This window comes from Puma concolor, chromosome A2 (genome assembly GCF_028749965.1).
Source record: "Puma concolor isolate L17-30 chromosome A2, mPumCon1.1.hap2, whole genome shotgun sequence".
NCBI lineage: Eukaryota > Metazoa > Chordata > Mammalia > Carnivora > Felidae > Puma > Puma concolor.
Genome location: NC_141668.1, coordinates 14,922,982 through 14,947,569, shown reverse-complemented (window position 1 = coordinate 14,947,569; position 24,588 = coordinate 14,922,982). Strand labels below are relative to the sequence as shown.

Below are 24,588 nucleotides of genomic sequence, written 5' to 3'. Positions count from 1 at the left end.
GAGAGAGAGAGAGAGAGAGAGAGAGTGAGGGAGACACAATCTGAAGCAGGCTCCAAGCTCTGAGCTCTCAGCACAGAGCCTGATGCGGGGCTCAAACTGCGAGATCATGACATGAGTTGGATGCTTCACCGACTAAGCTACCCAAGCGCCTGCGCATTGCTTATTTTTAAAACGAAAAACATATTCTTGAGCCCCACCTTAGATCTACAGGGAAAAGTTAATGGGTGGGGCCCAATAACCTTTATTGTTAACAAGTTCCCCAGGTGGTTCTTTTGCAGCCAGTTCAGAGCAATCCTCAGCAATGGTATCTGAGGAACTGCGGATGTAAAATCCTGGCAGGGAGGCCAGGGCAGTACCTTATTCACAGTTGTTTGTCAAGACGATGGTAAGATGGAGAGGCAGGTACGGTAGAGCACTTCAGGGACAGGTTTTTCTCCCTTCATAAAAGAGAAGGCCACGTGACAGAAAGATTGCTTTTGACCCCTTCCTTCCCTCCTGCTTTGGATGCTCTTAAGAAGACCTTCGCCAGCTCTCTTGCAACCATGTGGTGACAAGCCCGAAGACAGGTGTCAGCATACCGGGGAGGTAAAATAACAGTTTTCCTTCACATGGTAACTGAAATCTGTGCGTTATCAGAACCTTGCTAAGTGAAGACTGCACATACAGCAGTCTCCAAAAGAGCATGTCTTAACTGTCCCACAGGAGGTAAGGTTCCTCACAAAACGATTCCATAGTCAAATAAGACTGCCTAAGAGGCAAGATACAGCCTATCACCACCCCGGCCATCTGCGTGTCCGCCGGGTCAGACTACCTGTGAGCCAGCACTACCCTCACTCACCAGGCAGAGCTTCTGCATTCGAGGCTACTATCCAGCGTCACGAGCACACTTTAAAAATTCTAACCTTTCCTGCCAGACCTATTGAAACGGTAACTGCCAAATCCCTCGGCATAGCTTGATTCCATTCCTGGCCGGGCTCATCCTGTCACAAGTGTAGCACAATGACAGAGTGGGCAATTTAAGAAGACCCGTTGTCTGATTCCACTTGAAATCTTACATTTCTCTCCAGTTAAGAAAACACAGTAAAACAGGAGCAGAATGTAAGAGCTAGCAGGAAAGTATAGCAAGTTAGGAGATGAAACACTACCAATAAACACCACCGGTCTGAGGCAATTTAGTGCACAAACGGTCCAACACATGCCAGCAGCCCATGCGGCACAGCAAACCAAGGTCCGTGATGCTTAGTCATCAAAATTCAATAGTGCAGTATTCTCTAGTAGAGCATAATATGCCCACCAAAATCCTTCTAAAAATAATTGACATATGGGGAATTTTATCTCCAGAGCAACTTTTCTGAGGACATTCAACTACATTTCACAAGGAGAATCTTCAGTTATAGGGAAATTTTATTCCAGTAGACCACATCATTCCTCAAAGATAGCAAAACGGCTGCTAGTTTTTATATGGTAATTAATCTGTGAAATGTTAACACTTGATTGCAACTGGACCCATGCCAAAGGTTACTTACCACTACAGAATATTTCTAGCATTTTGAAAAAGGGATTCAGAAAGGATAAAGAAAGGGAGAAATAAATTAAAACAGTAGCAAACAACTTCAAAGTCAAATCTTATCACACAAGACATCTTTTTAAGGTAGCAGGACCAGAAAACTATTCAATGAGGTAAGTAAGTGGCTTTCATGTTGTACTTTGCAGGTAACTTTCCCAGTGCATCTGCACACAGATACAAGTAAATGAAAGCACACTTATTATACAGGCATTAATACACAAATATGACCATCAGGTAAAAAATCTGTTACTATTTATCTTTTATAAATTTTTCTTCAATGTTTATTTATTTTTGAGAGACAAAGAATGAGCAGGGGAGGGGCAAAAAGAGAGGGGGGCACAGATTCCAAAGCAAGCTCCAGGCTCTGAGTTGTCAGCACAGAGCCCGGTGCGGGGCTCCAACTCATGAACTGTGAGATCATGACCTGAGTCGAAGTTGGATGCTGTTAACCGACTGAGTCACCCAGGCGCCCCTGTTATTTACTATTTAATAAAGGGAATCCAAACTCTACTTTCAAACCCAGTATCTCTCATTTATGACCTTTCTTCTCATTAATAATTTTCTACGGCTTTGGGTGGGAGTCTCCCAAAAGCAGATCCTGATACACAAACCTGAATGCAGATGTTCACATGGCAGTGATCGCAGGAAGCACCAGCAGAGGAGTGTAAAAGTGGGACAGGAAGAAGCCACAGTGCAAACCCTAATGAGCATTCACCCCTTTCGGGACAGCTGGAAGACTGTGTAGTAGGGACATGGTCCCATCCAAAGGAAGAGAAAGCAAGGTTATTTATCCAGTCTCCCAACAGACAATGGTGATGGCTATCCTCCGGGCATTAACTTCCCAGCATTTCCAGCCTATTTCAAATGCAAGGTGCTGAGCTCCTACGGCTGGAGAAAGTCCTCAGGCCAAGTCTCAAGTGCTTTCAGCAAGAAGTCTTCAAGAGATAAAGACAGAGGGGTGGAGGCGCCTGGATGGCGCAGTCGGTTAAGCGGCCGACTTCAGCCAGGTCACGATCTCACGGTCCGTGAGTTCGAGTCCCGCGTCGGGCTCTGGGCTGATGGCTCAGAGCCTGGAGCCTGTTTCCGATTCTGTGTCTCCCTCTCTCTCTGCCCCTCCCCCGTTCATGCTCTGCCTCTCTCTGTCCCAAAAAAATAAATAAACGTTAAAAAAAAAAAATTTAAAAAAAAAAAAAAAAAAAGACAGAGGGGTGCCTGGGTGGCTCAGTCGGTTAAGCATCTGACTCCTGATTTCAGCTCAGGCCATGATCTCATGGTTTGTGAGTTTGAGCCTGGTGTAGGGCTCCACCAGTGTGGAGCCTGCTTGGGATTCGCTCTCTCGCCAGTGCGATCTCGCGTGCGCTCTCTCTCTCTCTGTCCCAAAATAAATAAACTTAAAAAATTAAGAAAAAAAAAGGGAAATAAAGACAAATAGAAATAGACTGAAACACAGAGCGCCAGGGGAAACAAGGGTAGTGCTCCTACAGAGCCTGCTACATATGCAAAATTCCAGTCTAGTCACACTAGTGTGCGCACCTACTTGTTCATTCTTGGTACGTGTATGCTCATCTCAATACTCATTGAGTTCTTCCCCCTTCTCCCTATTATTCCTCCATTTTCTCGGGGACAAATGCTGAACAAGTATATATGTAAAATATAATAAAGTTATCATAAGTAACTAGGTATAAATTAAGTAAAAGACACTAATGTGTAATACTAATAATATTAATTACTTAAGCAATATGCAATATACTAATATGTGATATTAAGTAATATTAATAAGTAATATTTCTGAACAAAAATTAAAGAAAATTGGTCCAACTTGATGAAGAAATTCACAACTGATTTGTGTAGGAGGGGAAGAACCATCACTGGACCTCAGCAGCTCTCCGGAGGGGAAAATAATCATTCCTAGCAGCATATTATGTATCAGCTCCAGAGACATACATAAAGTTGATGAATTTTCAAGACAAATTTTGTTCCACCACTGAGGGCGGTCTCAGCTCTGGGCTCAGCTACCCTGAATCTCTTATGAGACTGGACCATTATGTAGAAGAACGAAACATGGAGCAGATGGAAAGAGGGCAATCTTTTAGACAAAAGGGATTAAAATATCTTAGCTATCCTAAGAGAGGTTCCACAGAAAAAAGTACCATTTCAGGAACTATTTTTATTGTATTTTATTTATTTTTTTTTAATGTTTGAGAGAGAGACAGAGTGTGAGCAGGGGAGGGGCACAAAGAGAGGGAGACAGAGTATGAACAGGGAAAGGGCAGAGAGAGAGAGGGAGACACAGAATCTGAAGCCTCAGGCTCCAGGCTCCAAGCTGTCAGCAAAGAGCTGGACACGGGACTCGAACCCACAAACCGTGAGACCATGACCTGTGCCGAAGCCAGATACTTAACCTACTGAGCCACCCAGGCACCCCACCCCAGGAACTGTTTTTAAATTAAAGAAGATGGGGCGCCTGGGTGGCGCAGTCCGTTAAGCGTCCGACTTCAGCCAGGTCACGATCTCGCGGTCCGTGAGTTCGAGCCCCGCGTCAGGCTCTGGGCTGATGGCTCGGAGCCTGGAGCCTGTTTCCGATTCTGTGTCTCCCTCTCTCTCTGCCCCTTGCCCGTTCATGCTCTGTCTCTCTCTGTCCCAAAAATAAATTAAAGAAGAGAACATGGTGATGACTAGGGAATTTCCAGAGACTTTTGCTGAAGAGGAAAGTGCTACACTAAATTACGTGGGGAGGGGGGAACAAGGGGGATGAAAAAGGAGCATACAGAAGGGGTTATGGAGGGGGGTGGCTCAAGGAATGAGAAAAGAAAACAAAGGAAGCTGGGATTAGGTAGAAGAGATTAAGTCACAAAGAGACCCCTCGAGGGCAATGTACAGCACGGGAGGTGAGAGCAAGAAAAAGAAATGCAAGCAGGTGGAGGTGCAGGCCGTAACACTGGTTTGTTAGTTTAGCAGCCGTAACACCGGACGTGGGTAAAAGACACACTTGACATCTTCTTTCCTTCATCAAGGGATAAACTCCATACCGTAAAGTGAACCCAGAATGCCTTCTATGACTCAGCCATTCACTCATTCAAAGCACTATCAGGACACCTGAAATGTAACAATGATAAAATCAAGAAAATCAAGTGTCTACACTCCTGAAGCTTACATTTTATTTGGGGAGACAGAAAAACAAACAAGCAGCCATACAGTATATGTCTGATGTCAAGTGCTGTAGAGGAAAAAAATGTGCCAGAGGGTAAGGGATTTTCTATCTTATACTACAGTAGTTAGGGAAGGCCTTGCTGAAAAGATGACAATGAGAAAAAACCTAGAGGAACAGACCCTGGGGTATGTGAGGAAAGAATGCTCTGAGTTGAAGTAAAAGCAAATGCAAGGGCCCTGAGGCAAGTCGGCCTGTGTAAGAAACAAGAAAGCAGGGACGCTGTTGGCCAGGAGCAGTGGAGGACATGGTGTTCTTAGAGGCACAGAAGGCTTTTACTCTGGGGGAGATGGGACTCTCTGGAGAGTTCCAAGCAGAAGAGTCACAAGACCTGACTTATATTTTAAAAGTGTCACTCTGGTTCCCATGGCAGCAGAAGGAAGGGGACCAGTTAGAAAGCTACTGCAATAACCTCAATTTATGTAAGGGGAGCGATGTGAAGGGATGAGACCATGAAGGTAAGCCAACAGCGTTCTGCTGGAGAATTTAAAACACAGACTAAGAGAAGAAATAAGGATGACTCCAACAATTCTGGCCTGAACACCCTGAAGGAGAGTTGCCATTGACAGAGGCTGGGAAGGCTGCAGGAGGAGGAGAGGGCTGACTGGGAAGGGAGCTCTGGGTTCAACTGTGGACACACTAGAGGGTGGGATGACTACTACTACAACTCATCCGAGTAGAGACATAAAGTTGGCAACTACATATTCAAGACTAGAGCTCAGGGGAGAGGTCTCTGAAGGAGATAAAAATTTAGGAATCGGGGCGCCTGGGTGGCGCAGTCGGTTAAGCGTCCAACTTCAGCCAGGTCACGATCTCGCGGTCCGTGAGTTCGAGCCCCGCGTCAGGCTCTGGGCTGATGGCTCGGAGCCTGGAGCCTGTTTCCGATTCTGTGTCTCCCTCTCTCTCTGCCCCTCCCCCGTTCGTGCTCTGTCTCTCTCTGTCCCAAAAATAAATAAAAAACGTTGAAAAAAAAAATTAAAAAAAAAAATTTAGGAATCATCCACATACAGATGAAAGCTGAAGTCACGGATGAGATAAATGCTAGAAAAAGAGAGCTACTGAGGACTAAACCCTGGGATCCTCCAGTGTTAAAAGATCAGGAAGATAAGAAGAACTTGCTGGAGAAAACCCAGCACAAGGATTCCCTGGAAGCCACAGAAGGGGAAGCTCACCAGCAACTTTGACAAGACTGTTGGCACAGAGTGGTAAAGATGAAAGTCTGATTGGGTTCAGAGAGAATGGGACCTTAATTAGCAAAGAAGAGATAGAGAAAAAGAACAAAAACAAAATTGGAAACAGTGAACATGGACACTTCTTTTGATGAATTTGCTGTAAAGGGAGTAAAGAAATGGGGGCTGCAGATGAAAGGGGAGTGTCAGGTTAAGGATGTTTTCTTCATTTTTAAAAAATGAAGGTTATATACTACTTGCTAATGAGAAAAAACAATATGGGGTAAGGGGTACAATTATTGAAGCCAGGTCCCTGAACAGATGACAAGGGACAGGATCTAATATACCTAAAGATAATTCCCAATAACTTTGGCAGTTTCCTTTTCTTTCTGGAAAGTTACATTTCCAGAAATTTCCTAAATCTGAAAAGAGATCTCTCCATACTACAGCAAACTTCGGCAACTGTGGCTCACATACAAATGACTGAATACAAGATGTATAGCACTGACCCTTCAAAAACAATGACTAGAATAAAAAGCACTAAAGAGGAAAAAATGTCATTGATTTCAAGAATACATGTTGTTCTGACAAAACAGATATGCTACATGTCCTCATTTAAAGATCCCTTCTTTCCAGTGGGTATGCAGACAGCTTCCAGTGACTCTATACTGACCCAGCTCAGGGTCTACCAAAGTGTAGTTATGCAAACCTGCATCAAGCGGCTTGAGAGCCTCCTAGGAAGATGGTACATCTGAGCAGCTGATCTTCAAGTCACCCTGTCTTGCTCTCAATGCTAAGGGATATGCTGTGGTTCAGAGCAGTTACTCTTACTCGCTGGGCAGGCAAGGCCACCACTAAATCAGGGAGGAATCCAGAGAGCCCCACCCAGCACCACCACCATCGTTAGAAAGGCTGGACAACCTTATGGGATCCAGTTCCCAGATGGCATTACATTGGCAACAGGACACATTCACGAGAACTGAAGGCCAGGACGGCTTGTCCTGCCACTGGGCTTCCTGCGGTATGAAGCCATTCTCATTTGGTTAAGTTCTTCTTCTATCCTTTACTTCCCTTAAAGAAATGTGTATTCTTGGGGCCACCTGGGTGGCTCAGTCGGTTAAGCGTCCAACTTCAGCTCAGGTCACGATCCCAGAGTTCATAGATTCAAGCCCCACTCCTGGGTCTGTGTTGACAGCTCGGAGCCTGGATCCTGCTTTGCATTCTGTGTGTGTGTGTGTGTGTCTCTCTCTCTGCCCCTGTCCCACTCATGCTCTCTCTCTATAAACATTTTAAAAAATTTAGGAAATGTGTATTCTTTCCCTGTGTCTGTAATTACCCTGTCATCAATCACCACCACCCTTCTGTCAATCTTACACATACACATTTTCTGTGATAAAGAGTTTATCTCAATACATACATCTTTTCTCACAAAAATTCAAATATGTAGTGAGTACTGCAAACATGCGATTTAACAGACACCTTTGTTCAGGACGAAATTAAATTTAAAAAGCCAAAATCCATTTAAAGCTGTTTTAAAGAAAAATGTTAAATAAATATTGTAGTACACAGATACAGGAGAAACCGTGATGGTGATCAATAAGACGAAAACCCACTGGAGAGGAAGACAGGGAAGAAAAGTCACCCATATCCTAACGCCACTTGACCTTAAAGTCCTAAAAAGCTGTGCCATCATCTTCCTCCGTTCTGTCCAGAGAAACAAAAGAACTTCTCCAAGCATGGAGCTGGTGAAAGAACCATGCAGCAGGCCTGGGGCCAGGACTAAGGCTGGAAACAAGCACTCTGCGACTGGCAGGAAGTAAGAGAAACTGCCTGGGTCAGGTAACACTCCCAAAGAGACGAGCAGCCCCAACAAGGTGATTCTGAGAAAAAGATGTGTGTGAAAGGCTGTGGATGAACAATTAGAACAAGGGGTTCAAGGAATGAGGACACCGAAAAGAATTTCACATCAGGGGACCCGGTCTCTCCCACCACAGGCTGGATGCCCACAAAGGAAGAGGCAAGAACAAGAAAATTCGGGAGCGGAGGCCAGCACAGGCTACTTGGCATTTGGAAGGTTGGAAAAGCAGGTTTGGGGAAAGAATTCCCTGAGTCAAACAGAAGAGACTCTGCTCTCCCAGTAACCATGGGATCTGATCCTTTGATATACAGAAAATAAGGACAGCCTAGCAAAAAAAAGAAAGTGACTCAAAGAACCAGGCACACAAAAAATCAGCCTTAAAAAAGTACTGAAATAGGGAAGACTCTAAGAGAGAAATATGAGTCATATCTGTGACAAGTTAAATTAAGTAAAAAGACTCAAATTCCTCTAATCTGCAGATGAAACTATTTATACCCCACAATTCCTTCAGAAAGCAATGAAGTAAAAAGGACTGACCACATGTCTCCAATATAGTGTGTGTGATGTGATAGGTGAGGCAGTGTGGGAGCTCACAGAGAAGAGGAAAAACCCATGAACCCACAAAGCAGTTTCTGGGGGGAGAAGGCTCTGATGTGGCCTCCCCAGAAGGCCACAGAAAGTTTCTGACGTCATTGATGGGAACTGGCCAGAAAGCCTCTGCTTCCAGGGTGCCTTGTCCCACACTTTGTCACTTACTAAATTAGGATGCTATCCAAACTCACTAGGTTCTGACTTTTGTTCATGTGGCGTTGTTGGGTTTTTGTTTTTGTTTTTTTTTTTTTTTTTTTTGCTATTGTTTTTTAAATAGTCTGTGGAGTTCCTGAGCAGTAAGAATATCTCCAGGACCTCCAAGCAGATCCCCAGGACCATTTAATTTTCTTTTTTATATTTGTTAATACTAAAGTATCCATAAAACACTATATAAATCAAAAGGACCACAGTGGACATTATCCCAATTTCTTTGTCAAATAGTGACTGCTTATCTGACAACAGCTTGTGCACATAAAAAAAAAAAAAACACACCAAATTGGAGCACCTGGGTGGCTCAGTTGGTTAAGCCTTTGACTCTGCTCAGGTCATGATCTCACAGTTCACGGGATGGAACCCCATGACGGGCTAAGCACTGACAGCATGGAGCCTGCTTAGGATCCTCTCTCTCTGTCCCTCCCCTGCTCATGCTCGCTCTCTCTCTCTCTCTCTCTCTCTCTCTCTCAAAATAAAGAAACATGAACAAAAATTAAAAAAAAAAAAACAAACACCAAATTATCTACAATGGTATAGGTTCTCCCAACTTGAACAAGGTCATAATTTACTGCACATGATGTCAGGCTGTTATGATTGCTAACTGATAAATGGGAATCAATATTAGATATCTGAAATGCCTGTGTTTTGAGCTCAAGGAAAACTATACTTCTAAATTACAAAGGAAGAGAAGTTCTGCACTTCTTCACAAAACATTCTGAAAATGTTTTATTCCCCCTCCCCATAATACAATACAATTTGGATATGTCGTTGTACGTTCCCTAATATTGATTTTGATGTATTAGAATTAGCTGATGAATGCAACTTACTGCCTTGGTAAATTAGTATGTTAAATTTGCATAGTTAGTAGGGTTAAGCTCACCAAACATATTTTAGTATCAGTGTTCCTTCTGCTTCCTGGTTGTGCTCAACATTCCCCTTAGAACATAAATTTTTTTTTTTTAAACGTTTTTTTATTTATTTTTGGGACAGAGAGAGACAGAGCATGAACGGGGGAGGGGCAGAGAGAGAGGGAGACACAGAATCGGAAACAGGCTCCAGGCTCTGAGCCATCAGCCCAGAGCCCGACGCGGGGCTCGAACTCACGGACCGCGAGATCGTGACCTGGCTGAAGTCGGACGCTTAACCGACTGCGCCACCCAGGCGCCCCAGAACATAAATTTTAAAATATGACTACAGGGGCGCCCAGCTGGCTCAGGCAGTTAAGCATCTGACTTCGGCTCAGGTCACAGTCCCATATTTTGTGGGTTTGAGCCCTACATAGGGCTCTCTGCTGTCAGAGCAGAGTCCGCTTTGGATCCTCTGTCCCCCTCTTTCTCTGCCCTTCCCCAGCTCGTTCTCTTTCTCTCTCTCTCTACATAAATAAATAAACTTAAAAAATTTTTTTAAATAAAATATGACTACAGATAAAAAAAATTTAAAAATGTGTAACACTAGGAACTTATCTTAAGGCTACCCAAATGCTTGTCAAGAATAAAGATAAACATACAAAAATAACACATACTATAGCACAGTTAGGTACTAAGAAGAAAAGAAAGAAAAGAAACAGAGAAACCAGATGAAGAATCCATCATCAGAGAACCAGGTTAATTATGGGAAATTCACAGAATGGAATTCTATGCAGCCATTTAAGAAGAATGAGATACCTGTCATGCTGTTACAAAAAGCTCTCCTCAACCTCCAGGATATTTTAATAAATGAAAAAGAGCCAGTACAGGGGCACCTGGGTGGCTCAGTTGGTTAAGCATCTGACTTCGGCTCAGGTCATGATCTCACCGTTCGTGAGTTCAAGCCCCACATCAGGCTCTGTGCTGACAGCCTGGAGCCTGCTTCAGATTCTGTGTCTCACACTCTCTCACTCTCCCTCTCTCAAAAATAAATAAACATTAAAAAAAAAAAAAGCACAGTATAGAATCATCTGTACTGTATGACGTCCGCCTTCTTGGATGGTAACTCAAAACCGTCAATGTTGTTTACTGCTGGAGAAGTGAACTGTAGGAAGGAGACAAGAGATTTTCACTTCTCATTTTTTCATCTTTCTATATTGCTTGAATTTCTCACTAGATTTTTTTTGTTCCTTTTTTTTAATTACAGGGTATGTGGTCAAAGGAGATATGAACCCTTTCTTGTATTCATCTTTTTACCTCCCTATATTGCTTAAAGCTGATAAATGTTATACATTAAAATAATTCTTTAACAAATAATCAATAAAGAATGCTAATAAGCCGACTAATTCCAAAACTAGTGATAAAGGGAAATAAACAGTTAATTCCGCCTCTCCTATACAAACTGTACCACTAGGTAACCAAAGGGGTAGATAAAGAAAAATCTTCTCTTTACGGAAGCATTCTAACTAGTAAATAAAAAAGAATTACGTAAGTAAATTATCATCATTTTGGAACCACTCATAAATAAATGAATGGATACTGACATTGGTCAATGGCAGTAAACATGACAAAAAGAGAAATCAAACATTTTATGCTTCCTGATGGAAGACTATACCTCCCACTTATAAAATATTCTTTAAATTTATTTATTTATTTATTTATTTATTTATTTTGAAAGAGAGACAGGCAGAGGGAGAGACAGAGAGAGAATCCCAAGCAGGCTCCGCACTGTCAGGACAGAGCCCAATGCAGGGCTTGAACTCATGAACCACGAGATCATGACCTGAGCCAAACTGAAGAGTTGGACACTTAATGGACTGAGCCACCCAGGCACCCCTATAAAATATTCTTGAAGGGAAAAAACTGAAACTGATCAAGTTTCTCTAGATCCAACTACCAATTTACAGGAAAGAGAAGAATATGTTAAAAGATGCAGCAGGGATGTAATAAGCAAAATCCAGAAAGTGGAAAACTTTGCAGGATAAAAGAGCACTGTTGACCAAAAACAAATTGCAAGGGGAAAATAAGAGACATGAGGAAAATCTGTAGATGAGGGTTTTCCAAAAGCAGCACTTAGTGACACTTAGGGATGGATAATTCTTTCTCGTGGGCGCCGTGCTGTGCACGGATGTTTAACAGCATCCCTGCCCTCTACCTACTCGACTCCAGCAGCAATTCCCCCTCTCCATCCACCGGCCCCAAACCCCGGTGCCACCAAAAGTGTTTCTAGATATTCCCAAGTATCTTCTGGTGGGGAACAAAACCTATCCAATTGAGAACTACTGCTACAGATTAAAAGACCTGTGCACTATATTTGGATCCTGATTCAAACAAACAGTAAAAAAAAAAAAAAAAAAAAAAAAAGTTAATGACATTTTTGAGACAGGTGAAAATTTGAACAATGACTATTTCATGAAATTAAGGAATTGTCAATTATTTTTAGTTGTGATACGGTATTTTTCTATAAGATGCCTTATCTTACAGATACACATGCTAAAATATTCACAAATGATTTGTCATGAATTTGCTTCAAAATAACTAAATGCAGGGGCGCCTAGCTGGTTCGGTAGAGCATGCAATTCTTGATCTCGGGGTTGTAAGTTCAAGTCCCATGTTTTGAGCGAGAGATTACTTAAAAGTTTTTTTAAATCTTAATACAAAAAAATGCAAGGGAAGAGGGAGAGTTCAATGAAACAAGACTGGTCATGAATTGATAATCACTGAAGCATAGTGATGGTTACCTGGGAGCACATTATATTATTCAGTCTACTTTTGTGTATGTTTGAAATCTTCTCTAGAAAAAACAAAAATTAAAGTCAAGACCATCATGGTAACTAGCAGCACTCAGCTGAATGACAAGCCAACCCAGTAACTCAATCTTGGTAACATTCAACTGATTTCCACTAACTATCCCATGAATGTCACTCAGAGGCACTCAAACTAATGCATTAAACACACACACACACACACACACACACACACACACACGCACGCACGCACACACACACACACACACACACGCTATTTCTCTTTTTCCAAGACAAATTAAAAGAAACTCCCAGGATACTTTAAACCCCAGGGGTTCACAAAACACAGATTAGAAAATGCTGCTTTAGAGATATTCCTGAATCATTAATAATGCTTTAGAAATTCCTATTATATTCATTTAGTTGCTCAGTGTATATCTGTTCCTTTATGTCGCTTCGATTCGTCAATTTTGTTTAATACTAAAAATGACCAAAAGCAGTGGTATTTTAAAATTTAGATAAGTATAATATTTTTATCTTTCTTTTTAAATATAATTTATGGTCAAATTGGCTTACATACAACACCCAGTGCTTATCCCAACAAGTGCCCTCCTCAATGCCCATCACCCATTTTCCCTCTCCCCACTCCCCCCTCCACCCTCAGTTTGTTCTCTGTACTTAAGAGCCTCTTGTGGTTTGCCTCCCTCTCTCTGTTTGTAACTATATTTTTTCCCCTTCCCTTCCCCCATGGTTTTCTGTTAAGTTTCTCAAGACCCACATAAGAATAATATTTTTAAACTTAGGTACAAAGCATCACAGGAATACAACTTAAATATCCACTAGTGAACACTGTAGTGAAGAATATTTTCCCACAAGGCTATTCTTCCCAGCCAGCCAATGATAAGGTACACTTAAAAATATGTTATGTATGGGGCGCCTGGGTGGCGCAGTCGGTTAAGCGTCCGACTTCAGCCAGGTCACGATCTCGCGGTCCGTGAGTTCGAGCCCCGCGTTGGGCTCTGGGCTGATGGCTCACAGCCTGGAGCCTGTTTCCGATTCTGTGTCTCCCTCCCTCTCTCTCTCTGCCCCTCCCCCGTTCATGCTCTGTCTCTCTCTGTCCCAAAAATAAATAAAACGTTGAAAAAAAAAAAGAAAAAAAAATATGTTATGTATATATTAACAGATGTAAGAGGGAAAGCATACGGTTCTCTTCATAGATGCTGAAGAAGTCTTTTGACAAATTCAATATTCATTCACGATAAAAAAATTAAAAAAAAAAAACCTAAAGAGACTCTTAATAGGATAAATTATGCCTAAAGCTAGTATCTAATTTAATGAAGAAACAGAGGCCTTTCCACTAAAATCAAGAACAAAGAAAGGATGTCCACTATCTCCACCACTATTTAATATTGCAAGTGGGATAAGCCTGTACAATTAGATAAGAGAATTCATTTAGAGGCAGAATAGGTATGATAGGAACCTCTAGTGAACTGATAATACAACGAACTCAAACAATTCTTTTAGTAAAATAGCTGGAAATAAAAGTAACTCCCGAAGTCAAATCTTCATATATACAACCAATAACCAATTAGCAAGCAAATGATAGAAGAAAGCCCATTACAACAGTAACAAAGAAAACAATATATAGGAATAAACTTATAAACTTGCAAAATCTTCAGAAAAAAAACCCATTTAAACGTATCTGATAGTCACATTAAGTAGACCTAAATAAAGAGACATCCCTGTTCTTGGGATTACAATGTCCATTCTCCCTAATTTAGAAATTCAATGTAATACCAGTAAAATATCAGCAAGCCTCTTTTTTTTTTTTAACTTTTAATTTTAATTCCAATTAGTTAACATACAGTGTTATAGTAGTTTCGGGTATACAATGTAGTGATTCAACAACTCCATACATCACCCAATGCTCATCACAACAAGGGCACTCCTTAAATCCCCATCACCTATTTAACCTATCCACCCTCCTCCGGTAACCATCAGTTGTCTATAATTAAGAGTCTGTTTCTTGCTTTCAAATAATCAACAAGCTTTTAATGAAATTAGACAAGTTGCTACTGAAGTTCATATGGAAAAATACACCCCCAAGGATAGCCAGAAAAACACTGAAAATAACTAACTGCAAGGCTGGGACTGGTGCTACCAGACTTTAAAACATACGATAAAAACCATACTTAAAAGTATGGTAGTGGTATAAGAGCAGATAAACAGATCAGTGGAAAATAACAGAAAGGGGAGAAACTGATTCACATATATAGAGAATTTCAATATCTGATAAAGGTAGCATGTCAAATTACCGGGGCAAATAAGAACTTTTCTTTTTTCTTTTTTTTTTTTTTTAACATTTTTTTTTCAACGTTTATTTATTTTTGGGACAGAGAGAGACAGAGCATGAACGGGGGAGGGGCAGAGAGAGAGGGAGACACAGAATCGGAAACAGGCTCCAGGCTCTGAGCCATCAGCCCAGAGCCTGACGCGGGGCTTGAACTCCCGGACCGCGAGATCGTGACCTGGCTGAAGTCGGAAGCTCAACCGACTGAGCCACCCAGGCGCCCCAAGAACTTTTCAATAAATAGTGCTGCGACAGGAAAATTTATTTAGAAAAAAATAAAACTATATCCCTATTTCATACCATATACAAGAATAACTTCCAAATGTATTAGGGATCTAAATGTAAAAGAGCACAGAACCATACAAGTTCTCAAAGAAAACCGTTAAAATCCTTTTTAACCTTGGGGTAGAGAAAAGCTTGCTAATTATGACTCAAAATCCAGAACCAATAAAAGACTGGTAAATAAGACTATATATGTGATGTGTGTGTGTGTGTGTGTGTGTGTGTGTGTGTATTCATTTGCATGGCATAAAAAACATCACCACAGGCAAAATTATAAAAATAACTATGACCATGGAAGGAATATTTACATATGCCACAAAGGGCTAACATTCCTAAAATGTAAAGAGCTCCAAAAACCTGACAGAGTCAGAAAAAGTTATAAACAATCTTCAAAAAAAGAAAATGCCCTCAAACATATGAAATGTTGTTTAAACTCATTTATAATTAGGGAAACACAGAGAGATACTATTTTTCACCTATCAGATTGGCAAAGATTAAAAAACATGACAACATTCTGATGGCAAGAACATGGGGAAAGATGCACTCTCATATCCTGCTGGTGGCACTGCAAAATGGTGCAACAATTCTGAAGGGAAATCTGGTAATCTTAACAAACAATATATGCACTTATCTTTTGACCAAGTAAACCTACTTCTGCTAATCTAACCTGAATATACCTCCAACAATATGAAAATACATATGCACAAGGTTATACTTTTTTGGTAGCCATTTGTAATCACAAAATACTATAAACAATCTAACTGCCCATATACAAGAGAATGGATGAATAAAACAGGGAACATCCACACAAAGGAGTACTATACAGCTATTAAAAAGAATAAGGAAGAGCTCTATGAACAGACATGGAATGATTTCCAGTATGTATTCTTAAGTGAAAAAAAACAAAGAAGAATACTCATCATAAGCCACCCTGTGTGTAAAGGAAATAGATACAAGAAAATACACATTAATCTTCCCACATTTTGTGGGAAAACAAAAACTCCACAACGGATAAATCAGAAACTAAAGAGAGGTAGCTGGAAAAGAGATGCAAAGGTACTGGAGAGATGAACAGGGTGTGACCCTTCTGAGTAGACCTTTTTACGTAACTCTGACTTCTCAGAATCATGGTAATACTTTACATACTCAAAGTATAAACCAACAATTAAACCAACCAGGATGTGGGAGGAAACCAAAATCCAACACAAATAGTAACGTATAAACCCAACTGTATTACAAATAAATGACATGACACACTAAATTGGGGGATAAAAGAACAGAACCTAAGTGTGGAAAACAGTGTTTGACTAGATGTTATAGATAGCTAGAAAGTATAAGCTAGATATTATAGATACATATTTGATATTATAAAGCTAAAGATATTGTAGGTATAAGGCTAAAAACAAAAAGAACCACAAATAAATGCTATAATTTAGTTAGTAAATCTATTACAACAGTGTGGTTTAGCAATTATAGAACTACTTTATGTATATACTAGGATGGAAGAAAACATAACTATATTGCAGATAATAGCTAGACTGTCCAACCCACTGCTGGACAAAAAAGTTACAAGTAAGGAATGGGAGAAGGCTAAACTGAACTCTGTAGTATTAGATTAGCATCAAAGTTATGATTATGAAAACTCGTAGGTTTTAAAACATACAGATAGATGGAACAGAAACAAATACAGTTTTGTATGCATAATAAATTTCCTAGCTTTGTCATGGAGAATGCTTACAAGCAAAAAGCCCATCTAATGCCAGACCTTCGTTTCTAAAAACCAGTCTCCAATAAAAGGAACCAGGACTCACAGAAACACACACAAAAATCATCCAAGTTTCTATTAATTCACACCATAATTAATGGAAAAGTATAATACTAATAATATTAATGGAAAAGTAAACAATCACTATAGTAACAAAATGTCACTTCCAAAAAGAATCAGAAACTTGGTAGCAGCTGCAAGATCAACACTGGTCAACTCTTCAAAAGCTGTGCAAATTATTGTGGGGTTTGAATTGCTCAAACCAAGTAAAGCTTGCTTTATAATCAAATTCCTCTACACCTGTTCCATTATTCTTAAATCCCCATTTCAGATCAAATATAAAGGCATTCTTCCCCTTGGATATTCAGTAAAATCAATTTCATACCTAAGAACACAGGATATGAGAGCATACCAAGCAGAAATCTTCCCCAAACTGAGAGTTAAAAAAGAAAAAAAAGAAAAAAAAAAGTTGATGAGAGAACTATGTCACTGCCTCCAAGCAGCCTGAGATGACTCCCACATCAAAACAGATTTTGTTCAATAGCAAAATCAAGTACACATATATTCACTTTTATAAGTCAAACACATGAAAAGAATGCTCATATATTTTCTTATGATAAACTGTCATCTCAAAAAGAAAGTGGTGGGGCGGGGGGGGGGGGGGGGGCTTCTGGGTGGCTCAGTTGGTTAAGCATCTGACTCTTGATATCAGCTCAGGTCATGATCTCACAGTTCATCATTTCAAGCCCTGAGTCAGGCACCGCACTGACAGCTTGGGGCCCACTTGGGATTCTCTCTCCCTCCCTTTATCCCTACCCCCCCCCCCGCCCCCCCCACACACACTCATTCGCATGCATGCTCACTCTCTCTCAAAATAAATAAATAAAACTTTGGGAAAAAAAGATATTGATAAGTTCCTCAAATGGGCTTTTCATTTTCTTATAGGGAAATACACGTTCACCTAGTAAGTTTATGTCGTAACACTAAAAGTAATTTCACCTTTAAGAAGATATATAAAATAAATTTTAAAAATAATTTTTATCCCTAATGTAAAAAGTAATAAAGTAACAAGAAATAAAGAAGTAAATAAAAGTAAGAAACCCATTATAACAAGCATGAAAACAAAGTTATAAAACTTCTCAAATATTTTATAAGTGTTACTCCCAAAGCAGTTATGACCATTTTTAATATATTCATGCCAAAGACAATAACTTAATAAAGAACAAAAACAAAAGTACAATGTTTATAGATGTATCTCTCTGGAAACTGTTGCATCTATTCCACCAATGCCCCCCCTCACCCCATCCCAGGATAAAGACAGACAAGGGGGAAGAAACCCAATAACGCCCACTACTGGTCAAGAGAGCGAGCTCAGGAGTCAGCTCACCTGAATTCAGATGCTAGCTCTAAGACCTTCTAGCTTTGGACGCTGGAACAGTTAGTAACCTCTCTAACCCTCAGATCCCATCTGTAAAATAAAGATAACAATAACCCTTACCCAGCAAGGTGACTATGAGAAATAGATGAGCTAATTAATACATCTAACACAACAGTGCCTAGCACTTGGTATAAAGCATTCAATAGTGTCTGAGTGAATTCCAGGACTCCGATGACTTCAGGTGAGGACCTGAGAAACTGCTACCAAATAGCACTATTCTAGATAAAATTTTTCTTTTCTCGTAAACGAAACTTTTCATTCATTCTTTTATGACATCTGAAAATTACCAAAATTGATTCCAACTTTTAAAGTCCTCTCACCTGGATGATTACAACAGTCGTCTTCCTGGTCTGCCTGTCACCTTTGCCTCTCTGTCTATTCTCCACATAGCAGCCAGAATGAAGCTTTTAAAGGTTAAGTCAAGGGGCACCCGGGTGGCTCAGTCAGTTGAGCGTCCGACTTCGGCTCGGGTCATGATCTCGCGGTCTGTGAGTTCAAGCCCCGCATCGGGCTCTGTGCTGACAGCTCAGAGCCTGGAGCCTGTTTCGGATTCTGTGTCTCCCTCTCTCTCTGCCCCTCCCCTGTTCATGCTCTGTCTCTCTGTCTCTCTCTCTCTCTGTTAAAAATAAGTAAACATTAAAAAAATTTAAAAAAATAAAAAATAAAAAAAATAATAAAAAAATAAAGGTTAAGTCAAATCGTTTACTCCTCTATTCAAAATATACCTGAGCAAAATCAAAAATATTCTTGTGTTCAAATGTCTCCTCAAGGCCTTCCATAATCACACCATATAAAAGCGGCCTTTTATACTACTTCCCAGCCTTTCTTTTTTCCTAGGTCAATTTCCTTTTCTTTTGTAATATATACTTATCTATCTTCCCCCACTAGAATATAAGTTACAAGAGAGCAAGGAACATCTTCTTCATTGCTATACTCCTAGCACCAAGAACAGCACCAGGCATACCACAAACCCCGAGCCAAAGCCAACATCATACTTAACAATAAAACACAGGCGGCAATCCCATTAAAGACAGGGACAAGAAAAAAAATCGCAAAATACCATACATCAGCTACCAAATTGGCAAATTATTAACTTTTTAAATTTTGAAGTACACTTCAACAATAAAATCGTTTTTAAAAAATCTCCAGTGCAGGGGGCGCCTGGGTGGTGCAGTTGGTTGAGCAGCTGATTCTTGACTTCATCTCAGGTCATGATCCCAGGGTCATGGGATAGAGCCCTAAGTTGGGCTCCACGCTGAGCTCAGAGCCTGTCTAAGATTCTGTCTCTTTCTCCCTCTGCCCCTCACTCATGTGCATGTGCGCTCTCTCTCTCTCTCTCTCAAGTTTAAAAAAAAAAAAAGACAATTATTTAGGGGAGCCCAAGGGGCTCAGTCGGTTAAGCATCCGACTTCAGCTCAGGTCATGATCTCTGAGTTAGTTGATGGATTCGAGCCCTACACTGGGCAGGCTCTGCCCTTGACAATGTGGAGCCTGCCCAGTATATATTCATTCATTCATTCATATTCTCTCCCTCCCTCTCTCCCTTCCTCTCTCTCTCTCTCTCTCAAAATAAGTAAACTTAAAAAGAAAGATCTCCAGTGCACATACACGTCAGTGAATTTTTACAACTGCGTACATTTATGTAACCACCACCCAAGATCAAGATACACAACATTTCCTGAACTTCAGAAGCCTCTTGGTTGGGTCTCCTCTCAGTAAATAGCCCCAGAGAGGTAAGCACCAGTCTGACTTCTCTCACCCAACTACTCCTGTACTTGAACTTCATATAAGTAGGTTCAAACAGTAGTCGCTTTTGTGCCTGGCTTCTTTTATTCAACTTTGTATCTGTGACATTTGCCCATGTTATTGCATGCATCAATAGTGCATTCCTTTTTTAATCATTGGGCAGCACTCTGTCTTATGAATATACCACAATTTATCAAATCCACTGTTGATGACATTCAGGCTGTTTCAGTTTGGAGATAATATGAATAGTACAGCTGCAAACAATCTTCGGTATGTCTTCTGGTGGAAATATTATCTGCAGACTGGCAACATGTTTGATTGGTTCTGGGGGAAGGGTTTAATAATACTTTAGACTATGGATGACACAGGGAACTAGAAGTGGGCAGTGCTGGTGAGAGTCTAAACTGGAATAACCTTTCTGGAGGACAATGTGGCAACAGGCACCAGAAGCTTGAAAATATCTGTGCCCTGAGACTAATAATTCTACTTCAAGGAAATTTCTTATCGGATACTTACAAGTGCCAGACTTCTAAGTGTTTTGCATGTATTAACGCATGTGATTTATTCTATGGACATATTAGAGATGCTCACAATGGTTTAGAAGGATGTCAACCATCCATCATTAGGAATTGCAAGTAGTAGCAGTAAATAAGGTAAAAAACTAAAAGGGGAATGATGTTAAAACATACTGTACCTCTATGAAATTAAACATTATGCAGCCACTGAAACTGTTTTTAAAGAACATTACAGACACAGGAAAAAAATATATGTTAGCAAAGTTAACAGTGGAATGAATAAAATGAATTCCAGTTTTTTAAATCTATGCATATACCTTAAATGTTAAAATAGTGGTAATCCCTGGAAGACATGGGTACTTTCGTATTCTTGATATTTTTCTGTACTCCCCATTTTTTCTATATTGATTTTGTCAATCAAAGAGAATACAACACTAAAAGGACTAGTAAACAAAGGTGTTTACATTCTTATGGGGAGACAGAAGATATGATCCAATTTAATTAGGGCAGTGACACAGTTTTGTATAGGATGAAATTAACAGTACTATGTGAAAGACCTCTAGCCTAGAGATTAGGGGGTGAGACATTATCAGGAAAGATCTCCATTGTCTTACTTCCACCAAGGACTCCCGAGAGGAAGAACTCCATCTCTAGGCTGGAAGGAACCTTCATAAGAAAATCCTGTTAATTCTTCAGCTCACCATCCTTAGGATATCAATTGCACATTGTACCCTGGCAAGTGTTCTTTTCCCCGCCCACTTAGAGAAAAGGCTTAGCCAGAGGAGGAGTGAAAGAATTCCCGAACACCAAGGATACGGTAGTTCAACAGCTTCAAACGTGGAGGAAGCTGGTTCCACCCACTCTGCAGCCTGGCTGAAATGCATGAAGGAAGGGCCTCTCTTTCCCTGTCAGGCTAAATGAGGGCAAAAACTTTTCAGATTTCCAGATGTCAGAAACTCCAGATAGAGTAAACTCAAATTTATACCAAAACACTGATCCCTTGAGTTCAAAAAATTCTTCTACTTGAAGAAATAAAATCATCAAGAAATTATCCTGGTAAAGGTAATTCTCTGTATCAGCCCTCCCACTCCCTCCTCCTCTGCAGACAGACCACCCCTGGAAACCAAAAGAAAGCGGAGCATGAAGATTAAAACTGTACCTTAGTATTTGAGTGGCCAATTCTCACTTCAGCAAATGATATTTGTTTAATAATTAATACATAAGGAATATTTTGAGGTGTTCAAGAAAACCACCACTCATTTTTATGGTACAATATACATTATTTTCTCAAAGGTTGCCAAATTACCCATACTTGATTAAGAAATTTGCTAAGAAGATGTTGCTTTTGCATGGCAGGGCGTTATTACTAAATTTTCTAACTTGTGACATCTAAACCACATTAAAATTCTCAAGGACTGCTGGTCAAAAAACGAAACAAAACAAAACATTTCAGAGTCACTTCCACAAATATGAAATCACACAAATTTATGTGATAAATTTATGTTTTGGTCTCACTCTCCCTCCTTCAATATATGCCCTCTTTATTTTCCCTTCAAACTTCTGTTTTCAAATTTATACTTAAATGTCACAAAATTCTCCATAACCTACCTGCAGCTTTTCATGGCTATAGTGTTAAATTGCCTAAATTAAGATTTAAGAAAATTCTAGTCTAAAATTTATTAATGTATCACATCTCTACATCGCACAATAGAACAAATTTCTTATGCAGCTAAAATAGTTTTTTGAAAAAAGTAACTATTTACATAATCACCAGGGATCCTGGTTTTATTCTATATGTAACCTAGATTTTTGGATAATCTACTCCGGTTGCCTAGAATATGTTATGGGAACAGAGGATATAGAAATAGAACTGGCAAAATTTGGTATGTTCAAATTTCGGCTTTACATATAATCAAAATACAGAAAAAAATCGCTTTGGAATAATAAAAAAAGAACGTTGGATAATTTATTCTTAATTACATGTTCCAAAGTTGTAATAATATTCCCTTAGCATAGACCAGACTGTGAAAGATTACCTGATATACAAAATTAGGACGCTGTCCCTCTTTTACAGTGACAATTTGGCAGGGGAGGGGCGGGGTGGTCATTGTTGTCGCTGTCAGAATTGTGCAACCTGATTAAATAAAACTACTTGAAGATTAAGTAAAACTAACTGTACCCACTAAACACTGTAAAGAACGCTGTAACAGAAGCGGTTTTCTCTCCCAGGGCCAGTAGAGGGAGACTAAGACATCTGGCCTGGTCGTGCAGTGTTTCTGTAAAATTGGGGAGGGGGAGCGGAGGCTGTATTTAAATGTCCTGCTGTCAATCAAAGGACACTTCCTACAATCACAGTCACCATATCTGCTATTAGCCGTGAGCGTACTCTCGCCAAGATACAACACCAAACGGTGCTCGCGTAACCTGCTTCACCTAAAGGTGACCGCAGGCTTTGCCACAACACCCAAATAAGGACTTTGGGAGCCCAACCCCAACTAGTTTCTTTGTTTAAATGCCTGCGAATCCCTCCCACGCCGGAGTCAAGAGGCTGTGGCGCCGCCCTTTATTAGCCTCACACTTTGATTACAAAACACACGAGTCGACGGCTTGGCGGCGGAGGCGGCCAGAGCTCTCACAAACGTCAAACCCGAAACGCAGGCGGCTGCGGAGGCAGAGGGCGACGCTCGCCGCCCCCGCCACCCGACCCAAAGTGCCCACCGGCCGGCCAAAGTTCGCCCGCACCAGGCCCCCCGGATGCGAGCCCCCGGCCGTCCGGGTGTCGCCGGCCCCTTGGGCGACGGGAAATTTCACTCTTTGTAAAGTTTGAGCTGCGGCGCGGGGGCGACTCAAGGGGTTGGGGACCAGAGGCTGTCGTTCGGGCCCCGTTGACCACTCCACCCCCGCCAGGACCGGGTGTGCTGGGGTGGCGGGTGGGGGGCACGGTCAGAGCCGACCTGCCGCCCCGCCCGGGACCCCCGGCCCCAAACTTCCGACTGGCATCTTTTAAGTCCCCGAGAGTGCCTCATCTGTTGCTCTGTTTACTCCTCGGAGCCTCGCCGGGCTGGCGCTGCCGACGCCCCCGTCCCAGTGTCCCGCGGCCGAGGAAGTTTGATAAAGACCGGGGAAGGGGGCGCGACGGGGACCGCGGAGGGGGAGGGGAAGAGGGCAAATTCTGGAGACCCTGAGCTGGGGCGAGCCGGTCGCCGCCCGGAAGGAAGGCGCTGCGGCCAGCCGAGCAGGGCGGCCGGCCGGGCGGCGACTCCGGGCCGGAGCCCCGGGCGGGCGGGGCGGCGGCCGGGCTGCGGGCGCCGCGAGGGGCGGCGGGCCCCGCCGGCGCTCCGCCCGCCGCCTCCGCCGGCGCCTGCCCCGGCCGCGTCCCCTCGCCCCGGTCTCCCCCTGCCAACTTCTCGGCCGGCCCCCTTTGTTCCCGTTTGTTGTGGCGACTCTTCTCCCGGCCGGGAGATCCCACCAGCCCCCCTCAGCCCGCCCGGCGCCCGGCGAGCCCGGGGCCCCGCGCGCCCCGCTGCCCGGGCCGGGGGCTCGGAGCTGGGGCCCCTCGGCGCTCGGCGCCGCGGCCGGGCGGAGGGGGGCGCGGGCGGCCGGCGCGGCGGCGGCGGCGGTTGGCCCGTGGCCGTCCGCGGCGGCGGCGGCTGGGCTGGAGGGGGTTTATTTACCTGCCGTGGAACCAGTCCTTGCAGATATCGCACTCGATCATGAAGCGGTTCACGTCGTACGGCTGCCGGCACACACAGTACACCGGCGGGGGCGGCGGGGGCGCCGAGGCCCGGCCCGGAGCCGCCACCGACACGGCTGCCGCGGCCGCTCCAGCTGCTGCTCCCGCGGCCACCGCCGCCGCCGCTCCGGCCATCTTTAAAAAACACACACACGCTCGCTCGCTGCTCCGCTCGCCGACTGGAGCGAGCGCAGCCGCCAGCCAGCGCCGCCTCCTGCAGCAGCCGGAGCAGCAGCCGCGGCGGCTGCGGCGGCGGCGGCGGCGGCGGCGGCGCCTCAGTGCGCGCGCGCGAGGTCGCTGCCGGGGCCTGGGGGCGGGCGGCGGCGCGCGCACGACGCGCGAGGCTCCGGCCCGGCTCCTTCCGGCGCTCCGCGCGGGGCCGTGCGTCTCGCGCACGTCGTCCCGCCGCCGGCGCGCGCGCCCCGCTCCCCTCGCGTCGGCCGGGCGGGGGCGCTAGGGGGGGCGGTGGGGGGGCACCCGCTGAAGGGCACTCGGGGCGGG

The 24,588-nt window shown here is 42.8% G+C and overlaps 1 protein-coding gene across 1 annotated transcript in view; it reads right to left on the bottom strand.

The window, feature by feature from the left end:
• KDM7A (lysine demethylase 7A) overlaps positions 1-24,352 on the bottom strand; it is an 81,781-nt gene extending 57,429 nt beyond the window's left edge. The window contains exon 1 of the mRNA XM_086688758.1: positions 24,029-24,352. Coding sequence (XP_086544884.1) covers positions 24,029-24,222 — 194 coding nt within the window. The 5' untranslated portion in view covers positions 24,223-24,352. The remainder of the gene's footprint in view (positions 1-24,028) is intronic.
• Positions 24,353-24,588: the final 236 nt, after the last annotated feature.